The 26484-nt window shown below is 34.9% G+C and overlaps 1 protein-coding gene across 3 annotated transcripts in view; it reads left to right on the plus strand.

Moving 5' to 3' along the window:
* The window catches only part of toy (paired box 6 protein twin of eyeless), a 135188-nt gene that overhangs the window by 71389 nt on the left and 37315 nt on the right, over positions 1-26484 (plus strand). For all 3 annotated transcript variants that reach the window (XM_074143245.1, XM_074143247.1, XM_074143246.1), the window contains one exon: positions 24492-24729. In XM_074143245.1, the coding sequence (XP_073999346.1) occupies positions 24492-24729 (238 nt within the window). The remainder of the gene's footprint in view (positions 1-24491; positions 24730-26484) is intronic.

A 26484-nucleotide genomic window follows, 5' to 3' on the forward strand; every position in this document is an offset into this window, starting at 1 on the left:
GTTTTCTAGTATAAAGTTTTACAGTTCAAAATGACGATGCAATGTAATGTAATGTAACAAACGCTTAATTTTAGAAAACTAATAAAATCGATATTTTTCTTTATCGAAGATATTTTGACTTATCTCATTAAGAACCTGCGTCATTTCGACCACGTTTTTGTTTCTGTTTTTTTTTGTCAAAAAACTAAACGTTTGAAAAAGATAAATTATTATTAATTTATCAGATTAATTTAGTAATGAATTTAGTAATTTAGTAAATGAAGTAATTAGTATCAGATTAATCATTAGTAATAATTTGGAAGGAAAAGGATGTCGGCCCTTATATTTCCTCTTTTTAGGTGCTTCTGTAACGAAAAAACACTCTCTGTGACCGGTAGTGCACTGAAAAAAAAGGTGCCGAAAGTCAATGACCTTAGATAATGACGTCCCTTAAATTAAAAACATAAATAGTGTGGTTACTTACAATAGATTTTATTGTAATCAAGAGATTCGAAGACTAGAATCACTGGGTGAAAGTTTAATAGAACAATTAGTTCTTGTTAATAGTTTGAAGAAATAACTAAATAACAAACAACTTATGAGAAAACCTAACAGAAACACCCGGAGAAGTGTTATATCATGGCAGATGTATGATTTAATTTCATGTTTTATTAGTCTAGATTAGTGTCGTGGAAACAGTTCACGTGTCTGTTATAGTTGCAACTGTTAAGGAGAACCTTAGTTAAGAGCAATAGCCTGGCTAGTGATAAATGGCGATCAACGCTGCAGTTGTTCTTGATGTCAGAATCAATGTCAACACTATCTAGAACACAGCCATGTGCAGTACGCTCCAATCATACGCTTAGCTGAATGATTTAGTCGGCCCTCTTTGCCGTTTCACATCACCAAATTATTTTGGTCTGCACCACGCGGCTGATCTATCTCAATTACTACAATCTCATTACTCAGTTTCTAGCAATATATTGAATATTTCTAGTTTATTGAGTTCTGTCCAGTATAAAATTGTGGAATGTATTGTTCTTGACTAGTTGCACGCGTCATATTTATCTTTCAACGTGACTTCTTGTCTAGCCGCTCATCTGTGGCAATCTTTCAAGCCCTATTAAGTACAAAAAGGATATCAAAGGATATCTTTGAAGATAGGATTAATTTTGCAACTACAAACAACAATGAAACGAGAAAACAAGATTGATTACATATACTAAAATAATATAAATGTGTTCAGAATATATCGTATATACTCATGCCTGCAATACTTTACAAGCATGAACAGTAACCATCCAATGCTGGTAGCCGTTAGTTAGCCAACAGAGCAAAACCAGTGGTTTGACGTTTAGCGGTTAGAAGATCACAGGGTCATCGGCGCTTAGTTCCTTAAACTAGAAGGAGGGCGAGCGAATTGGTGGTTAAAAGTGGGCAGATAATCTAGCGTGGATTGGATAAGAGCAGTATGAATTGTATGGTGGAGACATTAAAATGGAGTATTTACTATAAGTTCTCAGGATTCTGGATTGGTGAGTTTGAATTCTAAGGAGATTGGATCATTTAGCTGTCCCGTACAGTGCTAGTCTGTAACGCCCCATCAGGTCATTGTACACTTTTAATCGTTAGCTTCAAGCCTTTGTCAAATAGTCGCTTAATAATTTTTCATCTTTACTTTCAACCCTGCTCATTTACTTTTCAAGTTATATCCATTAATTTGTTTTAACTTAATATTTGGGAATACCAATGTACAACTTTTAGTTTAACCTAGAAGAATTTAGTTTGTTGTTTGCAGAAACATATAAGTCTAATTTAAGTAAAATATTATGTTAATTAGAATCTGAATGTAAATTAAACTTCTGAACTTTGGACATGAGTAAGGTCAGACCACAACATTAAACTATCAGTGTAAATTACTTGAACTATAGTAACTTAAAAGACATTAAATTTATCTTAAAAGTTAGACTATAGACCATAAATTTGAACCATAGAACAATAAGAACAAAATCAATCATGTTATGTCTTTTAATTCTAAATGAATGGGAAGACACTTATTATTATTATTATTATTATCATTTTCTTTTGTTTTTAATTTAAGGCGCGTCAATATCTATCAGTACATTGTCGGCAACTGGACAGTAATCTTTCGTTACAGACCACCTACCCATCTCAGTGAACTGTAAGAAGCTCTAAGGAAGAGAAAACCTAAGTGCTAGCAGCTGAATTCGAACCTGGGATCTCGACTATAAGGATCTAAGTACCCTAACCACACAGCAAATCCCACCCTAATATTATACATTATTATTTAAATGATCATACATTGAAACTGAGAAAACTAACAAATTTAAAATGAAGAACACACATTTTTCGTACCTCTAAGGACCTGTACACGAAAACTGAGCTGGAAAACAATAATTGTTCCTACACTTTGGAGGACATAAATTGATGCGCTAATTAGGAGGGCAGAGGGTTAGATAAAAGGGGCAGTTGTTGGCAGTGCCTAGATGATCGAGGACACTTGTATGACGTATTGTTATTGCGTGTTCAGCTATCTGCTTTACAAGATGTAGGAGATTAGTGACGCTTTACTCAGCTAATCGCGAGCACAAAAGAGCCGGCCGGCCCCTAGACCACAGTGAAGTGAAACGAATTCCATATTCTCCCGTAATTCTTCGCACATGACTGCCGTCCGTCCATGTACCACTAATGGTATTCACCACACTTCTATACAAAATATCTTTATTCCCAGCCAAATCATATAACACGGCTTACAATAACATTACTTCTGTGATTCCAAATGTTATTTACAAATTAATTTTCTACGAAATTTAACTCGAAATATAATCTTTTATTTTATTAATTTAACAGAATTTTAGCAGAAACAAAAAAAAAAACCTGCGCATATTATACAACTTATCAGCTGCATTATTCCAACTAGTAGAGGGAACATGGCGGTTCTGGCGCACCTAAATTGTGCAAGATCCAAACACCTCCAAATCTGACCGGCTAATCATCAAGTTCAACGAACCTGAAAGCCATACCCATCAACACCATTCTACCCCCACCTATCATCGAACTTGACGAGGCCGAAATCCGCACCATTACAAATAAAAGAGGAATCGTTTTAAAAGATCTAAAGATTTAAAAGATTTAAATCGGTTTAGATATACTCAGATCTCAGAACTGTTAAATAATAATTTTGTTCAGAATAATGTTTCAAATAAATAGGTTTATGATAGAGAAGTTTAAAATAAACAACAGACTAAAGGGTTTTTTAAGTGTATGCAGATTATTCGTATGAAATTTTGTGCTCTTACACACTCGGTTTTACTGAGTAGTATACTATAGTTTTGTTGAGTACAGATCCATTAGTTGAGAAGATATTGAGAGTTGAAATTTTTTTGGGCCATGGTTTTGCTGTGAAATTGGGCCCTTTTAATCCCCACAGTAAACAATAGATTATTCGTATGAAATTTTGTGCTCTTACACACTCGGTTTTACTGAGTAGTATACTATAGTTTTGTTGAGTACAGATCCATTAGTTGAGAAGATATTGAGAGTTGAAATTTTTTTGGGTCATGGTTTTGCTGTGAAATGGGGCCCTTATAACTCCCACAGTAAACAACAGATTATTCGTATGAAATTTTGTGCTCTTACACACTCGGTTTTACTGAGTAGTATACTATAGTTTTGTTGAGTACAGATCCATTAGTTGAGAAGATATTGAGAGTTGAAATTTTTTTGGGTCATGGTTTTGCTGTGAAATTGGGCCCTTTTAATCCCCACAGTAAACAATAGATTATTCGTATGAAATTTTGTGCTCTTACATACTCTGTTTTACTGAGTAGTATGCTATAGTTTTCTTGATTACAGATCCATTAGTTGAGAAGTTATTGAGAGTTGAAATTTTTTTGGGTCATGGTTTTGCTGTAAAATTGGGCCCTTCTAATTCCCACAGTAAACAACAGATTATTCGTATGAAATTTTGTGCTCATACACTCTCTGTTTTACTGAGTACTATACTATAGTTTTGTTGAGTGCAGATCCATTAGTTGAGAAGATATTGAGAGTTGAAATTTTTTTGGGTCATGGTTTTGCTGTGAAATGGGGCCCTTATAACTCCCACAGTAGACAACAGATTATTCGTATGAAATTTTGTGCTCTTGCACACTCTGTTTTACTGAGTCGTATACTATACTTTTCTTGAGTACAGATTCATTAGTTGAGATGATATTGAGAGTTGAAATTTTTTTGGGTCATGGTTTTGCTGTGAAATTGGGCCCTTTTAATTCCCACAGTAAACAATAGATTATTTGTATGAAATTTTGTGCTCTTACACACTCTGTTTTACTGAGTCGTATACTATAGTTTTCTTGATTACAGATCCATTAGTTGAGAAGATATTGAGAGTTGAAATTTTTTTGGGTCATGGATTTGCTGTGAAATTGTGCCCTTATAACTCCCACAGTAAACAACCGATTATTCGTATGAAATTTTTTGCTTTTACACACTCTGTTTCTCTGAGTAGTATGCTATAGTTTTAATGAGTACAGATCCATTAGTTGAGATGATATTGAGAGTTGAAATTTTTTTGGGTCATGGTTTTGTTGTGAAATTGTGCCCTTATAACTCCCACAGTAAACAACCGATTATTCGTATGAAATTTTGTGCTCTTACACACTCTGTTTTACTGAGTAGTATGTTATAGTTTTAATGAGTACAGATCCATTAGTTGAGATGATATTGAGAGTTGAAATTTTTTTGGGTCATGGTTTTGCTGTGAAATTGGGCCCTTTTAATTCCCACACTAAACAATAGATTATTCGTATGAAATTTTGTGCTCATACACTCTCTGTTTTACTGAGTACTATACTATAGTTTTGTTGAGTACAAATCCATTAGTTGAGAAGATATTGAGAGTTGAATTTTTTTTGGGTCATGGTTTTGCTGTGAAATTGGGCCCTTTTAATCCCCACAGTAAACAATAGATTATTCGTATGAAATTTTGTGCTCTTACATACTCTGTTTTACTGAGTAGTATGCTATAGTTTTCTTGATTACAGATCCATTAGTTGAGAAGTTATTGAGAGTTGAAATTTTTTTGGGTCATGGTTTTGCTGTAAAATTGGGCCCTTCTAATTCCCACAGTAAACAACAGATTATTCGTATGAAATTTTGTGCTCATACACTCTCTGTTTTACTGAGTACTATACTATAGTTTTGTTGAGTGCAGATCCATTAGTTGAGAAGATATTGAGAGTTGAAATTTTTTTGGGTCATGGTTTTGCTGTGAAATGGGGCCCTTATAACTCCCACAGTAGACAACAGATTATTCGTATGAAATTTTGTGCTCTTGCACACTCTGTTTTACTGAGTCGTATACTATAGTTTTCTTGATTACAGATCCATTAGTTGAGAAGATATTGAGAGTTGAAATTTTTTTGGGTCATGGATTTGCTGTGAAATTGTGCCCTTATAACTCCCACAGTAAACAACCGATTATTCGTATGAAATTTTGTGCTCTTACACACTCTGTTTTACTGAGTAGTATGTTATAGTTTTAATGAGTACAGATCCATTAGTTGAGATGATATTGAGAGTTGAAATTATTTTGGGTCATGGTTTTGCTGTGAAATTGGGCCCTTTTAATTCCCACACTAAACAATAGATTATTCGTATGAAATTTTGTGCTCATACACTCTCTGTTTTACTGAGTACTATACTATAGTTTTGTTGAGTACAGATCCATTAGTTGAGAAGATATTGAGAGTTGAATTTTTTTTGGGTCATGGTTTTGCTGTGAAATGGGGCCCTTATAACTCCCACAGTAGACAACAGATTATTCGTATGAAATTTTGTGCTCTTGCACACTCTGTTTTACTGAGTCGTATACTATACTTTTCTTGAGTACAGATTCATTAGTTGAGATGATATTGAGAGTTGAAATTTTTTTGGGTCATGGTTTTGCTGTGAAATTGGGCCCTTCTAATTCCCACAGTAAACAACAGATTATTCGTATGAAATTTTGTGCTCATACACTCTCTGTTTTACTGAGTACTATACTATAGTTTTGTTGAGTGCAGATCCATTAGTTGAGAAGATATTGAGAGTTGAAATTTTTTTGGGTCATGGTTTTGCTGTGAAATGGGGCCCTTATAACTCCCACAGTAGACAACAGATTATTCGTATGAAATTTTGTGCTCTTGCACACTCTGTTTTACTGAGTCGTATACTATAGTTTTCTTGATTACAGATCCATTAGTTGAGAAGATATTGAGAGTTGAAATTTTTTTGGGTCATGGTTTTGTTGTGAAATTGTGCCCTTATAACTCCCACAGTAAACAACCGATTATTCGTATGAAATTTTGTGCTCTTACACACTCTGTTTTACTGAGTAGTATGTTATAGTTTTAATGAGTACAGATCCATTAGTTGAGATGATATTGAGAGTTGAAATTTTTTTGGGTCATGGTTTTGCTGTGAAATTGGGCCCTTTTAATTCCCACACTAAACAATAGATTATTCGTATGAAATTTTGTGCTCATACACTCTCTGTTTTACTGAGTACTATACTATAGTTTTGTTGAGTACAGATCCATTAGTTGAGAAGATATTGAGAGTTGAATTTTTTTTGGGTCATGGTTTTGCTGTGAAATTGGGCCCTTTTAATCCCCACAGTAAACAATAGATTATTCGTATGAAATTTTGTGCTCTTACATACTCTGTTTTACTGAGTAGTATGCTATAGTTTTCTAGATTACAGATCCATTAGTTGAGAAGTTATTGAGAGTTGAAATTTTTTTGGGTCATGGTTTTGCTGTAAAATTGGGCCCTTCTAATTCCCACAGTAAACAACAGATTATTCGTATGAAATTTTGTGCTCATACACTCTCTGTTTTACTGAGTACTATACTATAGTTTTGTTGAGTGCAGATCCATTAGTTGAGAAGATATTGAGAGTTGAAATTTTTTTGGGTCATGGTTTTGCTGTGAAATTGGGCCCTTTTAATTCCCACAGTAAACAATAGATTATTTGTATGAAATTTTGTGCTCTTACACACTCTGTTTTACTGAGTCGTATACTATAGTTTTCTTGATTACAGATCCATTAGTTGAGAAGATATTGAGAGTTGAAATTTTTTTGGGTCATGGATTTGCTGTGAAATTGTGCCCTTATAACTCCCACAGTAAACAACCGATTATTCGTATGAAATTTTTTGCTTTTACACACTCTGTTTCTCTGAGTAGTATGCTATAGTTTTAATGAGTACAGATCCATTAGTTGAGATGATATTGAGAGTTGAAATTTTTTTGGGTCATGGTTTTGTTGTGAAATTGTGCCCTTATAACTCCCACAGTAAACAACCGATTATTCGTATGAAATTTTGTGCTCTTACACACTCTGTTTTACTGAGTAGTATGTTATAGTTTTAATGAGTACAGATCCATTAGTTGAGATGATATGGAGAGTTGAAATTTTTTTGGGTCATGGTTTTGCTGTGAAATTGGGCCCTTTTAATTCCCACACTAAACAATAGATTATTCGTATGAAATTTTGTGCTCATACACTCTCTGTTTTACTGAGTACTATACTATAGTTTTGTTGAGTACAGATCCATTAGTTGAGAAGATATTGAGAGTTGAATTTTTTTTGGGTCATGGTTTTGCTGTAAAATTGGGCCCTTCTAATTCCCACAGTAAACAACAGATTATTCGTATGAAATTTTGTGCTCATACACTCTCTGTTTTACTGAGTACTATACTATAGTTTTGTTGAGTGCAGATCCATTAGTTGAGAAGATATTGAGAGTTGAAATTTTTTTGGGTCATGGATTTGTTGTGAAATTGGGCCCTTTTAATCCCCACAGTAAACAATAGATTATTCGTATGAAATTTTGTGCTCTTACATACTCTGTTTTACTGAGTAGTATGCTATAGTTTTCTTGATTACAGATCCATTAGTTGAGAAGATATTGAGAGTTGAAATTTTTTTGGGTCATGGATTTGCTGTGAAATTGTGCCCTTATAACTCCCACAGTAAACAACCGATTATTCGTATTATATTTTGTGCTCTTACTCACTCTGTTTTACTGAGTAGTATGTTATAGTTTTTTTGAGTACAGATCCATAAGTTGAGAAGATATTTAGAGTTGAAATTTTTTTGGGTCATGGATTTGCTGTAAAATTGTGCCCTTATAACTCCCACAGTAATCAACATATTATTCGTATGAAATTTTGTGCTCTTTCACACTCTGTTTTACTGAGTAGTATACTATAGTTTTCTTGATTACAGATCCATTAGTTGAGAAGATATTGAGAGTTGAAATTTTTTTGGGTCATGGTTTTGCTGTGAAATTGGGCCCTTATAATTCCCGCAGTAAACAATAGATTATTCGTATGAAAATTTGTGCTCTTACACACTCTGTTTTACTGAGTAGTATGCTATAGTTTTCTTGATTACAGATCCAATAGTTGAGAAGATATTGAGAGTTGAAATTTTTTTGGGTCATGGTTTTGCTGTGAATTTAAGCCCTCATAACTCCCACAGTAAACAACAGATTATTCGTACGAAATTTTGTGCTTTTACACACTCTGTTTCTCTGAGTAGTATGCTATAGTTTTCTTGATTACAGATCCATTAGTTGAGAAGATATTGAGAGTTGAAATTTTTTTGGGTCATGGATTTGCTGTGAAATTGTGCCCTTATAACTCCCACAGTAAACAACCGATTATTCGTATTATATTTTGTGCTCTTACTCACTCTGTTTTACTGAGTAGTATGTTATAGTTTTCTTGAGTACAGATCCATAAGTTGAGAAGATATTTAGAGTTGAAATTTTTTTGGGTCATGGATTTGCTGTAAAATTGTGCCCTTATAACTCCCACAGTAAACAACATATTATTCGTATGAAATTTTGTGCTCTTTCACACTCTGTTTTACTGAGTAGTATACTATAGTTTTCTTGATTACAGATCCATTAGTTGAGAAGATATTGAGAGTTGAAATTTTTTTGGGTCATGGTTTTGCTGTGAAATTGTGCCCTTATAATTCCCACAGTAAACAATAGATTATTCGTATTAAATTTTGTGCTCTTACACACTCGGTTTTACTGAGTAGTATACTATAGTTTTCATGAGTACAGATCCATTAGTTGAGAAGATATTGAGAGTTGAATTTATTTTGGGTCATGGTTTTGCTGTGAAATTGGGCACTTATAATTCCCGCAGTAAACAATAGATTATTCGTATGAAAATTTGTGCTCTTACACACTCTGTTTTACTGAGTAGTATGCTATAGTTTTCTTGATTACAGATCCAATAGTTGAGGAGATATTGAGAGTTGAAATTTTTTTGGGTCATGGTTTTGCTGTGAATTTAAGCCCTCATAACTCCCACAGTAAACAACAGATTATTCGTACGAAATTTTGTGCTTTTACACACTCTGTTTCTCTGAGTAGTATGCTATAGTTTTCTTGATTACAGATCCAATAGTTCAGAAGATATTGAGAGTTGAAATTTTTTTGGGTCATGGTTTTGATGTGAAATGGTGCCCTCATAACTCCCACAGTAACCAACAGATTATTCGTACGAAATTTGGTGCTCTTACACACTCTGTTTTGCTGAGTAGTATGCTATAGTTTTCTTGATTACAGATCCAATATTTGAGAAGATATTGAGAGTTGAAATTTTTTTGGGTCATGGTTTTACTGTGAAATTGGGCCCTTATAATTCCCACAGTAAACAATTGATTATTCGTATGAATATTTGTGCTCTTACACACTCTGTTTTGCTGAGTAGTATGCTATAGTTTTCTTGATTGCAGATCCAATAGTTGAGAAGATATTGAGAGTTGAAATTTTTTTGGGTAATGATTTTGCTGTGAAATTGTGCCCTTATAACTCCTACAGTAAACAACCGATTATTCGTATGAAATTTTGTGCTCTTACACACTCTGTTTTACTAAGTAGTATACTATAGTTTTGTTGAGTAGAGATCCATTAGTTGAGAAGATATTGAGTGTAATTGCATTGTAAACTAAAGTAATTGCATATATTTTGAGGCAGACTTTACGTCGAACTACCAAATTAGGTGTCGTGGACGGAGGCGACTAGCAAACATACTTTACTGTAAATTTCTTTAATTAACCATTAAATAAAATACAAGGCCTAAGACTGGGGAATCGAACCCAGTACCACAATACTTATTAGCTTTACAGGTCTCGCCTCTAACCGCTTGGTTACCGTGACGCCTTGTTATTCATTATGTTCATTTAATTATTAATAATGGTAATTTTAATTATGTAACGTAATAATATTAATAATATTTTAAGCAGGGAATACTTTATTGTTAATAATCATGCCGTTTAGACGCTACGTTGTTTACAGAATTGTTTTCTCATTTTTGGTAACTCGAAATGTCTTAGATCTAGGTTGTTGAAAACATTACACTTATGAACGAGGATATGGGCTACATTTTAAAGAAAATTTGACAATTTGATCTTTTACAGGATAAGGAGAAAAAATAATGTCGAAGTTAGGTGCTCTTTTTGACTATCAACCCTTATGCAAACTATTCTATCGGATATTTTTAATTAATATCTAGTTTACGAAGTTTCAAAGCAAAAAAAAATGGCAATAATCTTTCTTTTCCTTATGAAATTTTTAAGATAAATTTTGCGGGCAAGAACTGGAAGAATATTATGGTAAAAGAAATTTGTGTGAGTAGGTCACAGTAGATTTTTATTGTCCTGCTGAAGGACAATCCTGAGTGCCTGTGTAGATCTCGCAAATACCTTTATTGTCCCAAGCGGGAGATTGTGGTGTAGAGATTAGGAGCTGTGTGTATTATGACAGTGAAAGTAATGGAGACAGAATGTGGGTTTGTGTGTGTGTGTGTATGTGTGTCTAGGGGTGTGTGAGGATGAGAAGAGGTATACCGACATGGTGACGGAAAGGCAAACAGGCGACCAGTGATGCGTCATATCCCTCGGTACCTGCTTCAGGTCTACCTGCACACACAATCCTGCAATGTCTCTAACCCACTTTACTAAACCCGCCATACTATCCCTCCTTTTACACCCTGCTCATCATTTATTTATTGGGTTATCTAGAACCGAAATACATCATCGCAAGTGATTTATTTATACATAATAAAAATAAGAGTTTTATCTACTCCAATTATTACAGTAACTTATTTATTTACACAAAAGTTCCGTAAAATTTTCTTATTTCAGTGAAAGTACGAGATATACGATAATCAAAAGCCGAAATATATTCTAAAGTAGATCGTACAAGAAATATCAAAAGTTATAGTAGTTAAGGAAATGTACGCTTTTATAAAATTAAGTATTTCCAAAATTATCACCAAAATTTTAATAGTTTAGCGAATAATATAATTATGATGTCATTGGAAGGATAAGATCTTAAATATTTTTTATATATAATCATTGGGACGCCCTAGTAGCCGAGCGGTTTAGTATAGGCTATGCCCTCAATGCTAAGATATAATGCGGTACTGCATATCTTCCCTTTGGTTTTATCACATTATTAAGTCAAGTAAGGGGGTCTGCTTTAAGTTATTGTGGGTAAGTGGTCATTGTGGTATAAAAGAAAATGGAAATTGTTGATAAACTTGCAAAGGAAGCCACCAATAGTGGGGGAAATGGCTAATTATAAATTACCACACACCGATATCAAGTGTATAATTGCAAAAGCAGCACTACAAAAATGGCCAGACAGATTACAGTAATGGTAATAAAGGGAGATTCTATAAAACTATGGCTGATCAGTGGTTTGAATGAACTGTCACTAATAAATGGGTTATTACGACAATAAGCAGGCTGAGAGGAGCGAACCACGCTGTGTGCGGATGTTATTCTACTATTATTATCTTTATTTGTATAGAGATACAATGTATCTGTTCAAGTTCATGTTCACTTTATAAACTTTGTGAAGTGTAAGATATTAGTTTTAAAACTTTTTTTAAATAATTAAAAATTGCGTACATATTTTTTCTCTTCAAAATTATTAATTAATTTACAAAGTTCTTCTTTAGGATTACTATATTTGTGCCCAAATCTTCTAAATTAATTTCTTTTAAGCATTCAACTACCTGTAAGTACCAATTAAACTTAATGTTGCTTGGATAGAGCTTACTCATTACAATCAGTCTCTTTAAGCAGATTTTTACATAGTTATAATTTAAGTTATGTCACATGATAATTCTACTAAATTTTCTTTATCATTTATCGATAATGATGTAGCTTTTCCTAAATTTTCTTTGTAGAAGGGGGTTTGAAATCCAATTAATCATTTGTGTTTTCGGGTTTTGGGAAAATACTCGCATGAAAGACAATTTTAATCCTGTTAAATGTGCAATTATATTTTCTCGTGTATCTTGAGACAGACTAACCATTATTGATTATTTTTCGTGTACCACCAACCAGTAACTCGCGTAACACAAGTCGGGAAACGCTGGTTTATTAGATAAAAATCTATATAGATTGTGAAAGGTTTAGTAAACAATAGATCTATCTTAGAGCTACATAGACTAACTGGTTTCCACAAAGTGAGCAGGGTGTTCTTATAGAGGAAATATTAGATTGGACCAGCATACTAAGCACCGCAGTTAAGCACCCCGGCTGTTCGTTATCCAGCCAAGTCCCCATGAAATTTTATTTCTCTATAAATAGATAGAAGAGAGAGCAAAAACTATCTCTAAACTCTGTCTCCCTCGTTACACCCGCTGGGTGGTTACGAGAAATTGCATTCGGCTGACTTAATGCAATTTGGCCAGAGCTACAGTTGGCTATGTGTAGGAGGGCTGGTTTGCTGCTAACAGCAATGCATCAATGTAATGCCGTTAGCAGTGACTCTGTGATCGCCGAGTCTGAACATAGCCTAGGGCTACACGGCGGCTCTTTTCAGCCTAACTGCGAGTCCCATCCATCCAACTCACGTCCTAAACCTCCATACCTCCTATAAACTAATTTTATATACCAATACACACAAATATTTATACACGTCTACCCTAATTTTACTACCCAAAATAAATACATCCCTCATTTCGTGTTTCATTTTTATTTTATCTTATTACTAGCACAAGGAAATATTGCTACCAGTCTAATTTTCAAAAATGAGAGTTCACTAGGCCCCCTTAAAAAAAAAAAAAAAATCAGAAAGACGTGTCTTATCACTTATTATCAATTACACTTTTCATAGTACAAGACGTAAAATATATACACTGTAAGTGTACATCAGCGGGAATTGCGGGCGAAAAATTATAAGCGGGAAATAGTGTTTCGAGAGAAATTTTAAATAAAATTGTTATTTATTCACAATCCATCCTTCTACAAATTTTGGTTGACTTGAATCATCTTCAGGGCTGAGAAGCATTTATTTTACAAGAAACAGATTGATTAAAAAAGTGTACATTAATTTGATACAAAAATATTTTACAATCGTATATTTGTAATCTACGAGGGTCGTTTGAAAAGTCCGTGCAAAAATAAAAACTACTTAATTTTTTGGGGTAAACCTTTTTTATTTTTCAACATAGTCTCCTTTTAGACTTATACACTTCGTCCAACGCTGCTCTAGTTTGTTGATCCCTTCCGAATAATAGGATTTGTCCAAGTCTGAAAAATAGCCATTCGTTTCTGCAATCACCTCCTCGTTTGAATAAAATCTTTTTCCCGCCAGCCATTTCTTCATATTGGGGAACAAATAGTAGTCCGAGGGAGCCAAGTCTGGAGAATAGGGGGGATGTGAAACGAGTTGGAACCCTATTTCCATTAATTTTGCGACCACAACTGCTGAGGTGTGAGCTGGTGCGTTGTCGTGATGGAAAAGGACTTTTTTGTGGGCCAATCGTGGGCGTTTTTCTTGCAGCTCGGTTTTCAAACGGTCCAATAACGATGAATAATATGCACCTGTAATAGTATTACCCTTTTCCAGATAGTCGATGAGGATTATTCCTTGCGAATCCCAAAAGACAGTCGCCATAATCTTTCCGGCCGAAGGAAAGGTCTTCGCCTTTTTTGGCGCAGATTCCCCCTTGGTAACTCATTGTTTAGATTGTTCTTTGGTCTCAGGAGTGAAGTGATGTATCCATGTTTCATCCACAGTAACGAAACGACGCTTAAAGTCCTGCGGATTCTTCTGGAACAGCTGCAAACCGTCCTTGCAACACTTCACACGATTTCGTTTTTGGTCAAGCGTGAGCAATCGCGGCACCCATCTTGCGGGTAGCTTTGTCATGTCCAAATGTTGATGCAAAATATTATGTATCCGTTCATTCGAGATGCCCACAGCACTAGCAATCTCACGCACCTTCACTCTTCTGTCATCCATCACCATATCATGGATTTTATCAATGATTTCTGGAGTAGTAACCTCAACAGTAGTAACATAAAGTAGTGTTTAATCAACATATGAAATTCTTTTTCGTCCATTTTTTGAAAATCACTCGACTTCCTCGATTCAAACGAATGCCAAACACAAAGAAATAGACCGATCTGGCTGAATCTTGGTGTGTGTTCTTCCAAGAGATGCTACTAACTAAACATAACCTCGATACGCGCCAGTAGTGCTATCTCTCTGACTTTGCACGGACTTTTCAAACGACCCTCGTATTTTTGGAAAATATATGCTTCAAAACCCTGAAGATGACTAAATTCCCCCCCCCCCCCCCCCAAAGTAAAAAGCTTGACGAAAAAATGAATTAAAAAGCAAAAAAATTGATGACTGAAATTAGTGATAATCTTTCTTCATTGTTCTTGTGCTTTATTTAATTAGTTTTTTGTTATTTTGGTGATTGATTTGTTCATGCACAGAGAAGACGAAATTCTTTACGTACACTTCGATTATTAATTGATTTTTAATTCAATTTCGCGTACAGCCTCCTAATTGCAAGGGTCTGCTTTTGATAATACCATCTTTAAAGCAATAATTACAATAATTACAGCTAGTGACTAGTCGCGTAAATATCCAGATTGTTTCTTTGAAAAACTCTCTTTTAAACTAAAGAAAAATTAAGGAACATGGAATCTGAGACAGCATTGTATCAGTTTGTGACTCTTACCTAGTTCGAAACCTGATATCTGTGTCAAGTCGATTTCACGTTCAGTTCAATGAAGCAGAAAGATCGAACCTTTCTAGAATTTACAATATCTCTAGATAAATAATTTCTTTTTTTGGTTTACCAATTTATTTAGTAATAATCTCACTTTCTCATTAATATTTCAGGACTTTTTACAAGTTTTTCACTAAAATAAAATTAAATAAATTAAAAAAATGCTTTCTGTTACTGTCTTCAAACATTTTATGTGTAACGATGGTCAAATAATGAAAAACATAAACAAACGAAACTGTTCGTGATGCATTAAGATAAAATTTAGTGTGGAAACTCACGATGATTCTCTCTTAACCCAAATTATTACAATATTATCTATATCTCTCTCGGGATGGCTTTAGTGTAGTGATTATGAAGCACTCACTGCAAGAAGAAGATCCTCAGTTCGAATCCCGCGTGTAGCTAGTTTTTATTTATTAGAAACAAACATTATTACTAAAGAATGGGCTTACGCCAAACAACCTGGACACCTAATTGGTAGTTAGAAGTTAAGGCACGACTGAAAAATTAGGCGATTACTCTATATCATTCTGTCTATTAAAATTTTCTACTTTAAATAATTGAATCCAATATAAAAGGCTTTGATTAGTTCCAAACGTGTAGAAAATGTTAATAAAACAAATGCAGATTGAATTCATACTTTTTTAATGATATAAAAAGTGATTATTCATTATAATACCAAGGTGCCATTCAAAGTTTAACAGGAGCCATCTTTGAAACAAAATTATAGAGTCGCTCTTCTGGTGAACTGCAGGAAAACGCAAAGGTTATAAGGTTATACCACACGAAATGGTTTACGATGAACCTTTTTTTTACGTCAATACCACGTGAATCTAATATAATTTTTCACGTTTCCGGAACCTAACGCTTCCAAACATTTCTTATTTGCTTACGTTTCTTTTCGAGGGGACCTTGAATCTAAAGAAGAAACGTAGGAGGTACTGAATCTAGGTACAATATAGAAGATCCGAGGTGCTAGTAGAAGAAATATTGACAAGTGCCTTGCTGATCTTGGAGGACATAATTTCTCCGACGTAATATTTCTTTTTATAACTTTTTTTAAAATTGAAAATCGAAGAAGGTACAGTAATTAAGGGCAAAATGCGTTTAAATTGCGCCTCCCTTAGAAATTTGAAAGAATATGATTAACTAAAGGTACAACTTAAAAGGGCAACTGTTTCTGCAAACTATCGCTGCGTAAAATTTTGATATTTAAAGTAATGATTGTACTCTGGCTCTTGTTACTTGCCTGATTAATTATTCAATCATGTTCAACTCGAATAGTTCGCACTAATTAAAATCACCACAAACCATGGTGTACCATAAAATAATTAAATTAGTTTAAATGCTCAGAAATTAATTACCATTTTCATAATTAATAAATCTCTATTAATTAATTAATTTTTGTTGAAAATGATTAAGTGCGAGTTCAGTCAATAATTAGATTGTCACATGAACTAATGCTTATAATTAACTGGCACTGCTGAACTCTATTGATAGGCAATCCACACAGCACAATAAGCAGAACGCTGTTTGTACATGTTAGCGTGCTTACTAGTTCACTTAATAGAACCACACATGAGTTGAGTCCAATTTGGGTTCTAATTATTAGAATTTGAAATCAAAATTAGGGAATATACTTTCGATTTTTATGACACGTGCGAGAAAGTATTTAAAAAAACGGCATTCCAAGGTTAAAATGGTTAGAGCAATTTTTTGAAAAATAGCAGCGCAAAAAGCTGTTATTATCTTGCGTTTTATGAATCGTAGTACGCATGTCTTGACTGGTTCCGGACATTAATCCATCATCATAGTTTAATTTAGATATTTAAACTTCACTAATGTTTCCGTATCTACCTTGCAATTGCTGATTCATTAAACATGTAGAATTTATAGCACTGCCGACCTACCTACATTTTCTAAAGCTTTTGTTGTGGATTTAGCCAAACTAGTATTTTTCAGGCGACGCTTTTCTTTAATGAGAATATTTAGAATAGTCTACCAAGTTTTAGAAGGGCTGGCTTGCAGAAAATTTATTCTAAATTTATATACCATCAAGTTTTACGTATAGCGTTCAGCGTCCCTTGCCGATTTTAGTCAAATAACCGGGACAAAAAATGATACACAGACCTGGGACACCAAATCTTCAGAACAGGACAGACCCTGTCAAAACAGGACATAGACTAGCTAAAATGCAATAGCTTAACTTGGGTAAAACAACAAAAGCGGCTAGTGTTTCGTCAGAAATTTACTCCTATAGTCGTTGTTAAGCTTAGGGCAAAATCAAGTGGCCTCAGAAATTGTCGTACTCGAAACCTTGTTAGCATTAACTAGCTAGCTGCTGTAACACAGTTAGTTGACCACCCCAGCTATATAAGCACCCAAATTTACCTCCCGCTGGGCACAGCTCGGATCATTATATCGGCCCAACTAATAAATATTGGGGAAAGGGCGAGTTAGAGGCTCTGTTTGATCCTTTATAACGACTAGTAAGTTAATGTGATGCCATCCTCTCTGCACCCACTATAGAATACTAGGGTCTCTCCTAGTTGGGGGGCAATCACATTCACAAGGTATTAGTTTGGGGGACACCCTTAAAGTAGTTAACTTGTTTTGCCAAATAACTCCACCCACAATAGTCCACTTGAATCGTTGCTATTTAATTGTAATTACTATTTCTACTCGACGGTTTTCTAGCTAATTTTAGGATCTGCTTCACTTTGAACTTTTTCAGCCAGCTAGAACGAAAATTCAAACCCTGATTGCTTGAAAGTGGAATGATACGATTGTATGACAATTGTTTTAACAGGATTCCCATAGGAAATATTTTTTTTTTAAAGAAATTTATAGTCTTTATAAACTAAGGATTCAAGATGGGCGAGGAATCGGTCAAATAAAAAACAAACTCGTCTTCTTGCCAACGTTTCGACAAATATATTGTCCTCTTCAGGGCCTGGATATTACAAATACACAAATACAAACAATTTATAGTTTCAGTAACACAGAAAATCAGTAAAAATCAGTAACATAAAAATAAACAGTAAAATACAATAAATTCTTTATAATTGTTTGTATCTCTAAATTGTTTGTATTTGTTATTTGTAATATCCAGGCCCTGAAGAATACAATATATTTGTCGAAACGTTGGCAAAGAGACGAGTTGTTTTTTAATTGACCTCGCCAATCTTGAATCCTTAGATAACAATTTACGGTCACGAAGCCTATATATTCAGTCTTTATAAAGATACACGTAAATACGATGTGAGAGTAAGGCGGGGCGAACAGGAGTAGAGAAACAACAAATTGGTAACTTGAATCAGTGACCTTATTCAGTCCTGGGAGCCACTGGCGATTCAGTCGACAAGATTCTCAAGAGGGACACTAGAAGCGAGGGACTGCTCCTAAGTATTAGAACAGGTAGTTAGAGCCAGTAAGTTAGGTATATTGAGATTCGTATGAAGAGAAAGATTTGCGACGAGACTGGGGTATCAGAGTAACTTAGATTGAAATGTCTGTATGGTTCGAATGTTTGCTAGTTTGGATGGAAACCCTTCAGCCTGTAGGTCAACTTGGGTTTGATAATCGTACTGTACATTAGTTTCTTCAGTTCCTTCAGTCATTTAGATCGTCATCTGAGAAATCGGTAAAGTAGTTTAGCTTCCATGTTCTTCGTCAGTTGATGTGTCAGTTGATTCCTCGAGGTATTGGTAGTAAAGGAAAAGTTGTTCGAGGATATTGGTGGAAAGTGCATTCATTCCAAAAAAAAATTCGAGTTGCAACTTTCCATCTACTTTTCTAACACAAGAATTCTGTCACTCCCACAAATAAGGGGCCTATTCAGATACAATAGGCACTGAATTAACTGCATTTTGTCCATAGACCATAATATGACTATTTTATAGCAATTTTTTTTTTCTTTTTTTCTTGCAGCCTAGCAGGTATACGAAGCAGCCCATTGTGAGTGCTAAGACGTTAGAGGCTGTACTCACCGCATTGTACCAACAACACCATTATACTCTTCAAGAGTTCAGCTTGAAATATACTAGTACATTGTACAAACTACTTTATAATAGGTTAACACACGATGGGCATTGGTCTCCAGGGCGACCCTTCAAATTCAATACAAATACTTGTGAGTGCGATGGTGGATTATTTGAGGATAAGCTCACCCAACATCCTGCCTCGAATTTGGCAAATACTTTTACATGGCTAAAACATTTTCACGCACCTATGAATTTCTATGTGCCAAAAATGTGCCTTGTTTCTATGAGCAAAAATAAGTGAAGATATAACATAGATGTAGCTGTATAACAATAACATTTTTTTGCTAGACGAACTGGTTAAATTGGGCTTTTATTTATTATTATTATTTTTAATGATTTAAGGCGCGTCTACATCTGAGGTTGTTGACGCCCGGAACTTTCTTCAGTGCACTGCCGGCCTCCTGTAAACTGTAAGAAGCTCCTACTTAGAACAAAATCTAAGTGACAGCAGCTGGGATTCGAACCCGGGACCTCCGCGTGAGGAACCGCTAACCTCTGCTTTCATTATTCTTTTTCTTTTTAACAAAACTTACCTTCTCCTACACTTTGTAAAGAGGTGTTGTGTCAAATTTTCTATTTACAGTTTTTCATGTTCTCTGTATTAAACATCTAGTGTTACCAGTTACTGTAAACCAAAGTTAACACAATTAAATTTTTATTTGAAACTTACTTGTATTAAAAATTTAGTTCACCTCAATATCACCTTCACTTTCGATACCATTTTTGAAAAAAAAGAGAAATTTATAATGACATCTGATCCTTAAGTTCGGATCGTAAGCCTAACTGAAGTAATAGTTATTACTTTAATTTGTATTTTATTTATCAAATATACAGGGTGAACCAGTAAGTATTGTCCATAGGCCTACAGTGTGAAGTACATCTAAAGTGGAGTTGAATGACGTATTGGCAAACTTCATATTTTCCACTGTTCTTGAGTGACGTCACTTTAATTTTTTTTTCTAAAATCATTACTTTTTTGCAATAACAATGTTATTACTCAGAAAGTTTTAGTCCGAATACGATTCTGATGACACGGTTACAAAGACAGATAAATTTTCTAAAAACTGTGACACCATTTCGAAGCATAAGTTATTCTCTAAACAGCCTTAATCTTCCTCCGGAAACTGGAAAAATAAAAGTAATCGAAATTTTTAAGAAAACCCTTTAGGACCATTTGGGGATCATTATCAGACCTAGATGCTGGCACTTTTTATAAAAGTTTCCTTGTTTAATGGGCTTTCTAACGGTAAATCATTTTCCAGGATTCCTTTTATCTTTGTATGAGAAATTACGTTTGTTTTACAAGAAAACGTGTTCACGAGCACTCATCAGTGTTAGTTTATAAAGTTGTTTAATTCATTGAAAACTCTTTTTGATGGACCAATAATCAATTTTTAAAGTAGATTGTCTTAAAATAAGGAAGTCAAAGGTTACAAATGGCACAAAAATAAAAAATTCTATACTCTCTGAAACATTTGAGAAAATGTTAGTTTGGAGAATAACTTATGCTTCAAAATGGTATCAATTTTTAGAAAATTTATCTGTCTTTCTAACCGTTTCATCAGAATCGAATTCGGACTAAAACTTTCTGAGTAATAACATTTTTATTGGAAAAAAGTAATGATTTTAGAAAAAAAAAAATTAAAGTGACGTCACTCAAGAACAGTGGAAAATATGAAGTTGGCCACTACGTCATTGAACTCCACTTTAGATGTACTTACTCACAGTAGGCCTATGGACAATACTTACTGGTTCACCCTGTATAATTGAAATAAAAAATTGGTTTATTACCCATTCTAATCTATAAGAAAATCTATTTACTTACGTGAAGTGCGCTACAATAATACACGACGTTAGCGTTTACAAAAGTTAATTTTCCCGCTTTATTTTTTATAAAAAATCAATTCATTGGACTTTGAGTAAGGTGTACTCAGAACAGTTCATGAATGAAGAGATTCTAGAATTCCAATTCTTTTATTTGTTTGTGGTTATTTACGTCATATTAATGGAGAGTGGTTATTGCAAGAGGGTGGAGTATTGTGTCCTAGGTCATGATTTTGGAGGCCCCCCTAATCGGTTATTAAGGAAATTACAGTTAATGTAGAGTTATAAAACCTTCTTTACCAATACATATGGTGTCTGCTCTTTGTAGCTTTTAACAGTATAAAAGAAGGTTTGTAAAAGATCCAATCATTTAGAACTGCCCGTGGGGCGTGATCCTGTTTTATTGCGGTCTTTGCCCAATTTTTTTTTTTTCCATCTCATTCAATTTTGGAATCTGATTTTGTTTATTAAAGCAGTTTTATACTTTGTTCTTATTCTTTTGTATCCAATTATATATTGAACATTTTCTATCAACGCTTTTAAAACAGAGGAATAAGTTTAGGCGGGGTAACTCCTTTCATTTTTAAAATGAATATTCACGCCTCTTTTAAGATGGAGTGTTGATTTTTGGTCTTTTATAGAAAAATTGGTTCTTAAAAATTTGTTCTGTTATCTGTAAGCATTTCTGGGTTTTTGTGAATATATCTTTCTACCATATGACTATAAATAAAATAGCTATAAGCCAAAACCATTAAGACCCAAAAGATACTCTATGGTTTCCTAATGTATTACACAAATGTTAGCTTCAGTAAACTGCAAAATGCATAAATTGTGTGCGATATTAAGCTAAAGTAATTGTCTGTGTGTTCGCTAAACCCAAATAGTCACACCATAACAACTGTCTCTGTGTGTACTGTTAGTGTTAGTGTTTGGTGTGCAAGTGTAAGGGTGTTGTTTAGGCTGGGGTAACCGCAGGGACGCCAAGATCCCTGAAGAAGTGGCTAGTCCACTTCCCCACTACGGTGGTGTATCCATGTAACACAAAAACGGGAAATCGTAGAATGTTACATTTTTAATATTTCGCTTTGGTTTAACCAAGGGAGTCGACGGTTAGCTTTACCACTTTAATGAATCTGTTATTATTATTATTATTATTATTATTATTATTATTATTATTATTATTATTATTATTTGAGATTTCACGAAAACGGTTCGTTAGATTTTCATTTCATTAAATTGGTTTACGCATGCGTACATTGTATCTTTTAAACGAAACATTTAAAATGGGAATAGGGCGTCGTTTGAAGCGCAAGTGGCCTAGAGACCATCTCAAACAATAATGCAAAGTTTTGGTTAGTTAACAATTCCAACCAGCGTTTACTTCATTGAAGTCAATCATCCTTTTTTTTTTAAATAAAATTTAAGTTTAGAGATCAGGTACAACTCGGCAGAAAGAGATATAGCGGTAGGATCTCACCGTAACCATAAAGAAAAATAAATATGGACGTGGTGGATAACCGAATATTAGCGTAAGAATCGCGAGAAGTTGTCAGAGTTACTCCAGAAGAACGTAGGCGAAGGAAGAAGGAACAAAAATTGCTGGAAAGAATATGGTAATACTGGCCATGAACAGCAGCGAATTAAAGATAATCTGTAAGGCCTAGACAGTAAAGGAGGATTGGATTATGACGAGATTTGCTGTTCTGATTGTCTGTTCTTTCAAAAAGGATATTAATAATCATTCCTTATTTAATTTACCTTCCAGAGAATTACAATTCTCTTTTCTAAACATTTTATTAGGCCATCTAAATGAGAACTTGGTATTTGAAGTAAAAAAACAAAATTCATATAAAAAAAATTGTTTTTCAGAAACTCGGAAAAACAAATTCAGAAGAGTTCAAATTCAGGCTGAGCGATTTCGCTCAAAAGTGCCGTAGAATTAGAATTAGAAAAGGGACGTTACCTATACCCCACGGCACCGTAGCCGCGGTTTTATTAAGAGATTTATTGTCTCTTTCTCTTTTTAGATCTAGCAGGCGTAACCATCCCTACTAAAGTGGTTGAGGAACTTTCCCTACCAGTTCTTTTTGCGCTACTATCTCCTTTGGTCTCGAATGATCCAAAGGTTTCATAGCGCAAAAAGAACAGCAGGTGAGAGGCCGTTTCCTCCTCTTCCTGACACAATCTACACAACGGTTCCCCAAGCTAATAAGCCCTCACCTTGTACACAGATGCTTCCTGAACCTACCCGTGCCCCGTGTGAATAGGCCTGTAATCAGAGTAATCTGATTTTTGCCCAAGCACAGAGAGTCACTTTGGCTCTTTGTTTACACAGCCATGGCATCATAGTCTTACTGTGTTTGATCCCAGGACACATTATCCAGTTCTTTTCATGTCAGGACAGGTTCCGGGCCAATGAATGGTGTGTTAGCTCCGTTCCTGGCCAGTTGATCGGCTGCTTCATTTCCCCTTGATCCCCAAATGACCCATTCCAGCCGAACTTTATTGGGCCGAGCCAGTTGTTCCTGGGCCTTTTTACATTCCCAAACCAGGAGAAGAGGTAGTTCGGAAGGAAGTTAAGGACCTTCAGTGCAGCTTGTCTGTCCGAAAAGATGCAAATCTCCCTATTTCTGAGATCCATTCGCAAGTATTCTTAATAGCAAGAAAGTACCTTAAATGACGATAGTATTCAAAATAATTATCGAATTTAAGACTAGCAATTTTGCTTTTAGAGAGAACCTCTTTAAAAAATTGATATTCCAGGCTTGTACAAATAAAAAACAAACATTTTTTTCTGCCCAAAATATTTGGACTAACTTGCACCATTTCCAACTTAAAAGAGTTAACTTAAAAAAAAATAATAATGCGGTAATAACGAAGTAAGTTTACTGAAGAAGGTTTTGTTTGGTGAAGTAGAGCAAGTACTTAAAGCAAAGCCAATGAATAGGCACAAGTGGTTTGCTTAAAAACTTAAAAAAGGCTAGCCAATTAATTGAAAGAACATGCAGTAGATATGTGAAGTGCACTTTATTCACCAAAGTTGTTTGCTTTGGAGTTGGTAGTTAAGTACTGACCGCAGTCAGCCTCCTCCGTTCTATCATTCCATAGACGTGACGGTGCCCCTTCTTTCTGGCCGTAATGTATTTTACTCTCTGATGACGTTGGATGTTGGACTGATAGAACTATTCCAGCGAATTCGCTGCACTGGCAGTTTGGCTTTTAGCTTGTTCAATTCTACGTAAAATTTATCGCAAAAAGGTTTTTACTTATCTAGCCCTTCTCAATTAAATATTTACAGCTACTTTAAACAAACAAATGAAATCCATCAATTTGAACAAGTTATATTAAAAAAGAAAACCCTGAAATCATGTTTTTTAAATCATTTCGCGAAAAATATATTCATAAGCTTGCCAAATTATCTGTTTAATTCTATAATCAGCTTCCAAAGCTAGATATTGTGGATTTAAAACACAAAATATTCAATCAACATTTTTTGTATGTGTGTTACAGGTTTCGTCCATTAACCGAGTGCTGAGGAATCTGGCAGCACAGAAAGAGCAACAAGCAGCGGCCGCTGGCGGAGCTGCAGCTGTACCCGGGCAGACGGAGTCCGTCTACGATAAGCTTAGGATGTTTAACGGCCAGGCGGGTTGCTGGCCTTGGTATCCGCCGGCGCATACTCCACCTACGGGACACCATTTGGCGGCTACTGCGCTGCATCTAGGCCACGATGAACCGCACAAAACTGGTAAGTACTACGTAAAAAATGTATTCAAAGTAATTGCTTAAAAAACTGTCAACTGTCTAAAGTAAAGCATCATTTTTTCCACCCAAAGCATGCTTAATTCTCAAATTTCATTCTGTTTGGCCCACCAAAACGTTTTTAGTTTATTATAAAACATGATCTTTTCCAAAATTTTGAGATTTACTTCTACGCACTAAAGCATTTTATTTTTGTAGTCGTGAATTTCTATTCTGTTTTCATAGAGCAGAAATGTAGAACTCACACTTCACAATTCCCTCATCAACGTGTTTTTCTTACCTTAGACGAGGTGTTGTACATTACGACCAGCAAGTATAAAGTAGTTTTCATCTAATTTTATCAGGCGAGGCTTAATGTCTAAAATTTAGGTGACATGGACGGGGCGGAAGCACAATCTTTACTACTAACATTTCGTTTTTAGCTATACAGGGGGATTCGAACTGGGGATCTCCCACTTTAAGCGACGTGGAGGATTGTAAGGATGGATAGTGATTGAGCCAGAGGATTTGGGTGATTACAGAGAGTTTGCTGTGGAAATTTCAGGAATCGGGTGTGGATTAACTTCATTTACATACGGAATATTGAGATCATGATGGAGGCTGCGGTTGGAGTTACATAGAATGGTGCGTTAACGATTCGGCGGAGGGGCTTTAGACTGGAAAGATTGGATAGGTTGGATGTTGGATGGTTTTAGCGGAGCCCCACAATTCTGTTCCATATTGGTCGTAATAGTGTTTTGTAAAGTGTAAGTTTGTTTTGTACGTTCATGGAGGATTTCGGTCCAAGGAGTCTCCTTAAGTAGTCCGTAACGTCTGTTCAGTTATTATTTTTTAAAGTAAAATTTCCAACTTATCTTGTATTTTCGATATCTTTCAACACGATAATATATCGTATAATTTTTCCAGGCATTAGGACAAAGTAGTCCCCAGTTTGATACACTAAGTCACAGCTTGCTTCAGGTTTTAGCTACTCCAAACAAAAGTAAAGACATCCAATAGCGATCACTTCCTTTGTGTACATACACTCACACATGACGTCAAATTCATGACATATAGACAGACAATTAGCTGGGACTTGTTTGGCTCATATTAAGAGCTGGATAAAACATGACCAAATATTTGCTGAAGAATAGCAGCATGCTCTCGCAGCGCTGGTCAGCCCAATGTGAGCATAGCGAGGGGTCTCAACTAGCTCATCTGACATATGGTTGTACCCTATTTAGTTTTGCTTTTCCAAACCCCACAACTGTTTGCTGCCACATCATAAACTTTGTAAACACTGTTTATTTTTCTTCGTCTTTTTTTTTTTTCTTTTCAATTTTATTTCATCACTGTCACTTTTTGTGATTAACATGATGCAAACAAGAGATTTAACCATTTCACTTAACTCCAATCTCTAGTAAGCGGACAATTGGTGATATTCCAATCACTAGAAACTATTTTATACAAAAATGTTCCTTTTACGCGAATCTCCGTTTTACAGTTAGATAAGACATAAGATAAATAAAATTTATTATAAAAACATTAATTAAATACAAACATTAAGTGTCAATGTTACATTACATCCTTCGTTACGTAGGATGGGAAGGATAGATAATGCAGGCAAAAATGGATGTATAAACCTGCAGCTAGTGGAAATAGTAGGATATAGTGAATCCTATTGTTTCTGTAGGTGGTTATATCGAGGCACAGTGGATTAGGATGACCGTCTAGGATGGAAAGGAGTTTGAGCACATGATTT

The sequence above is a fragment of the Rhodnius prolixus genome, unplaced genomic scaffold, assembly GCF_049639745.1.
Source record: "Rhodnius prolixus isolate KJV_2025 unplaced genomic scaffold, Rpr scaffold_12, whole genome shotgun sequence".
In the NCBI taxonomy this organism is placed as follows: Eukaryota; Metazoa; Arthropoda; class Insecta; order Hemiptera; family Reduviidae; genus Rhodnius; species Rhodnius prolixus.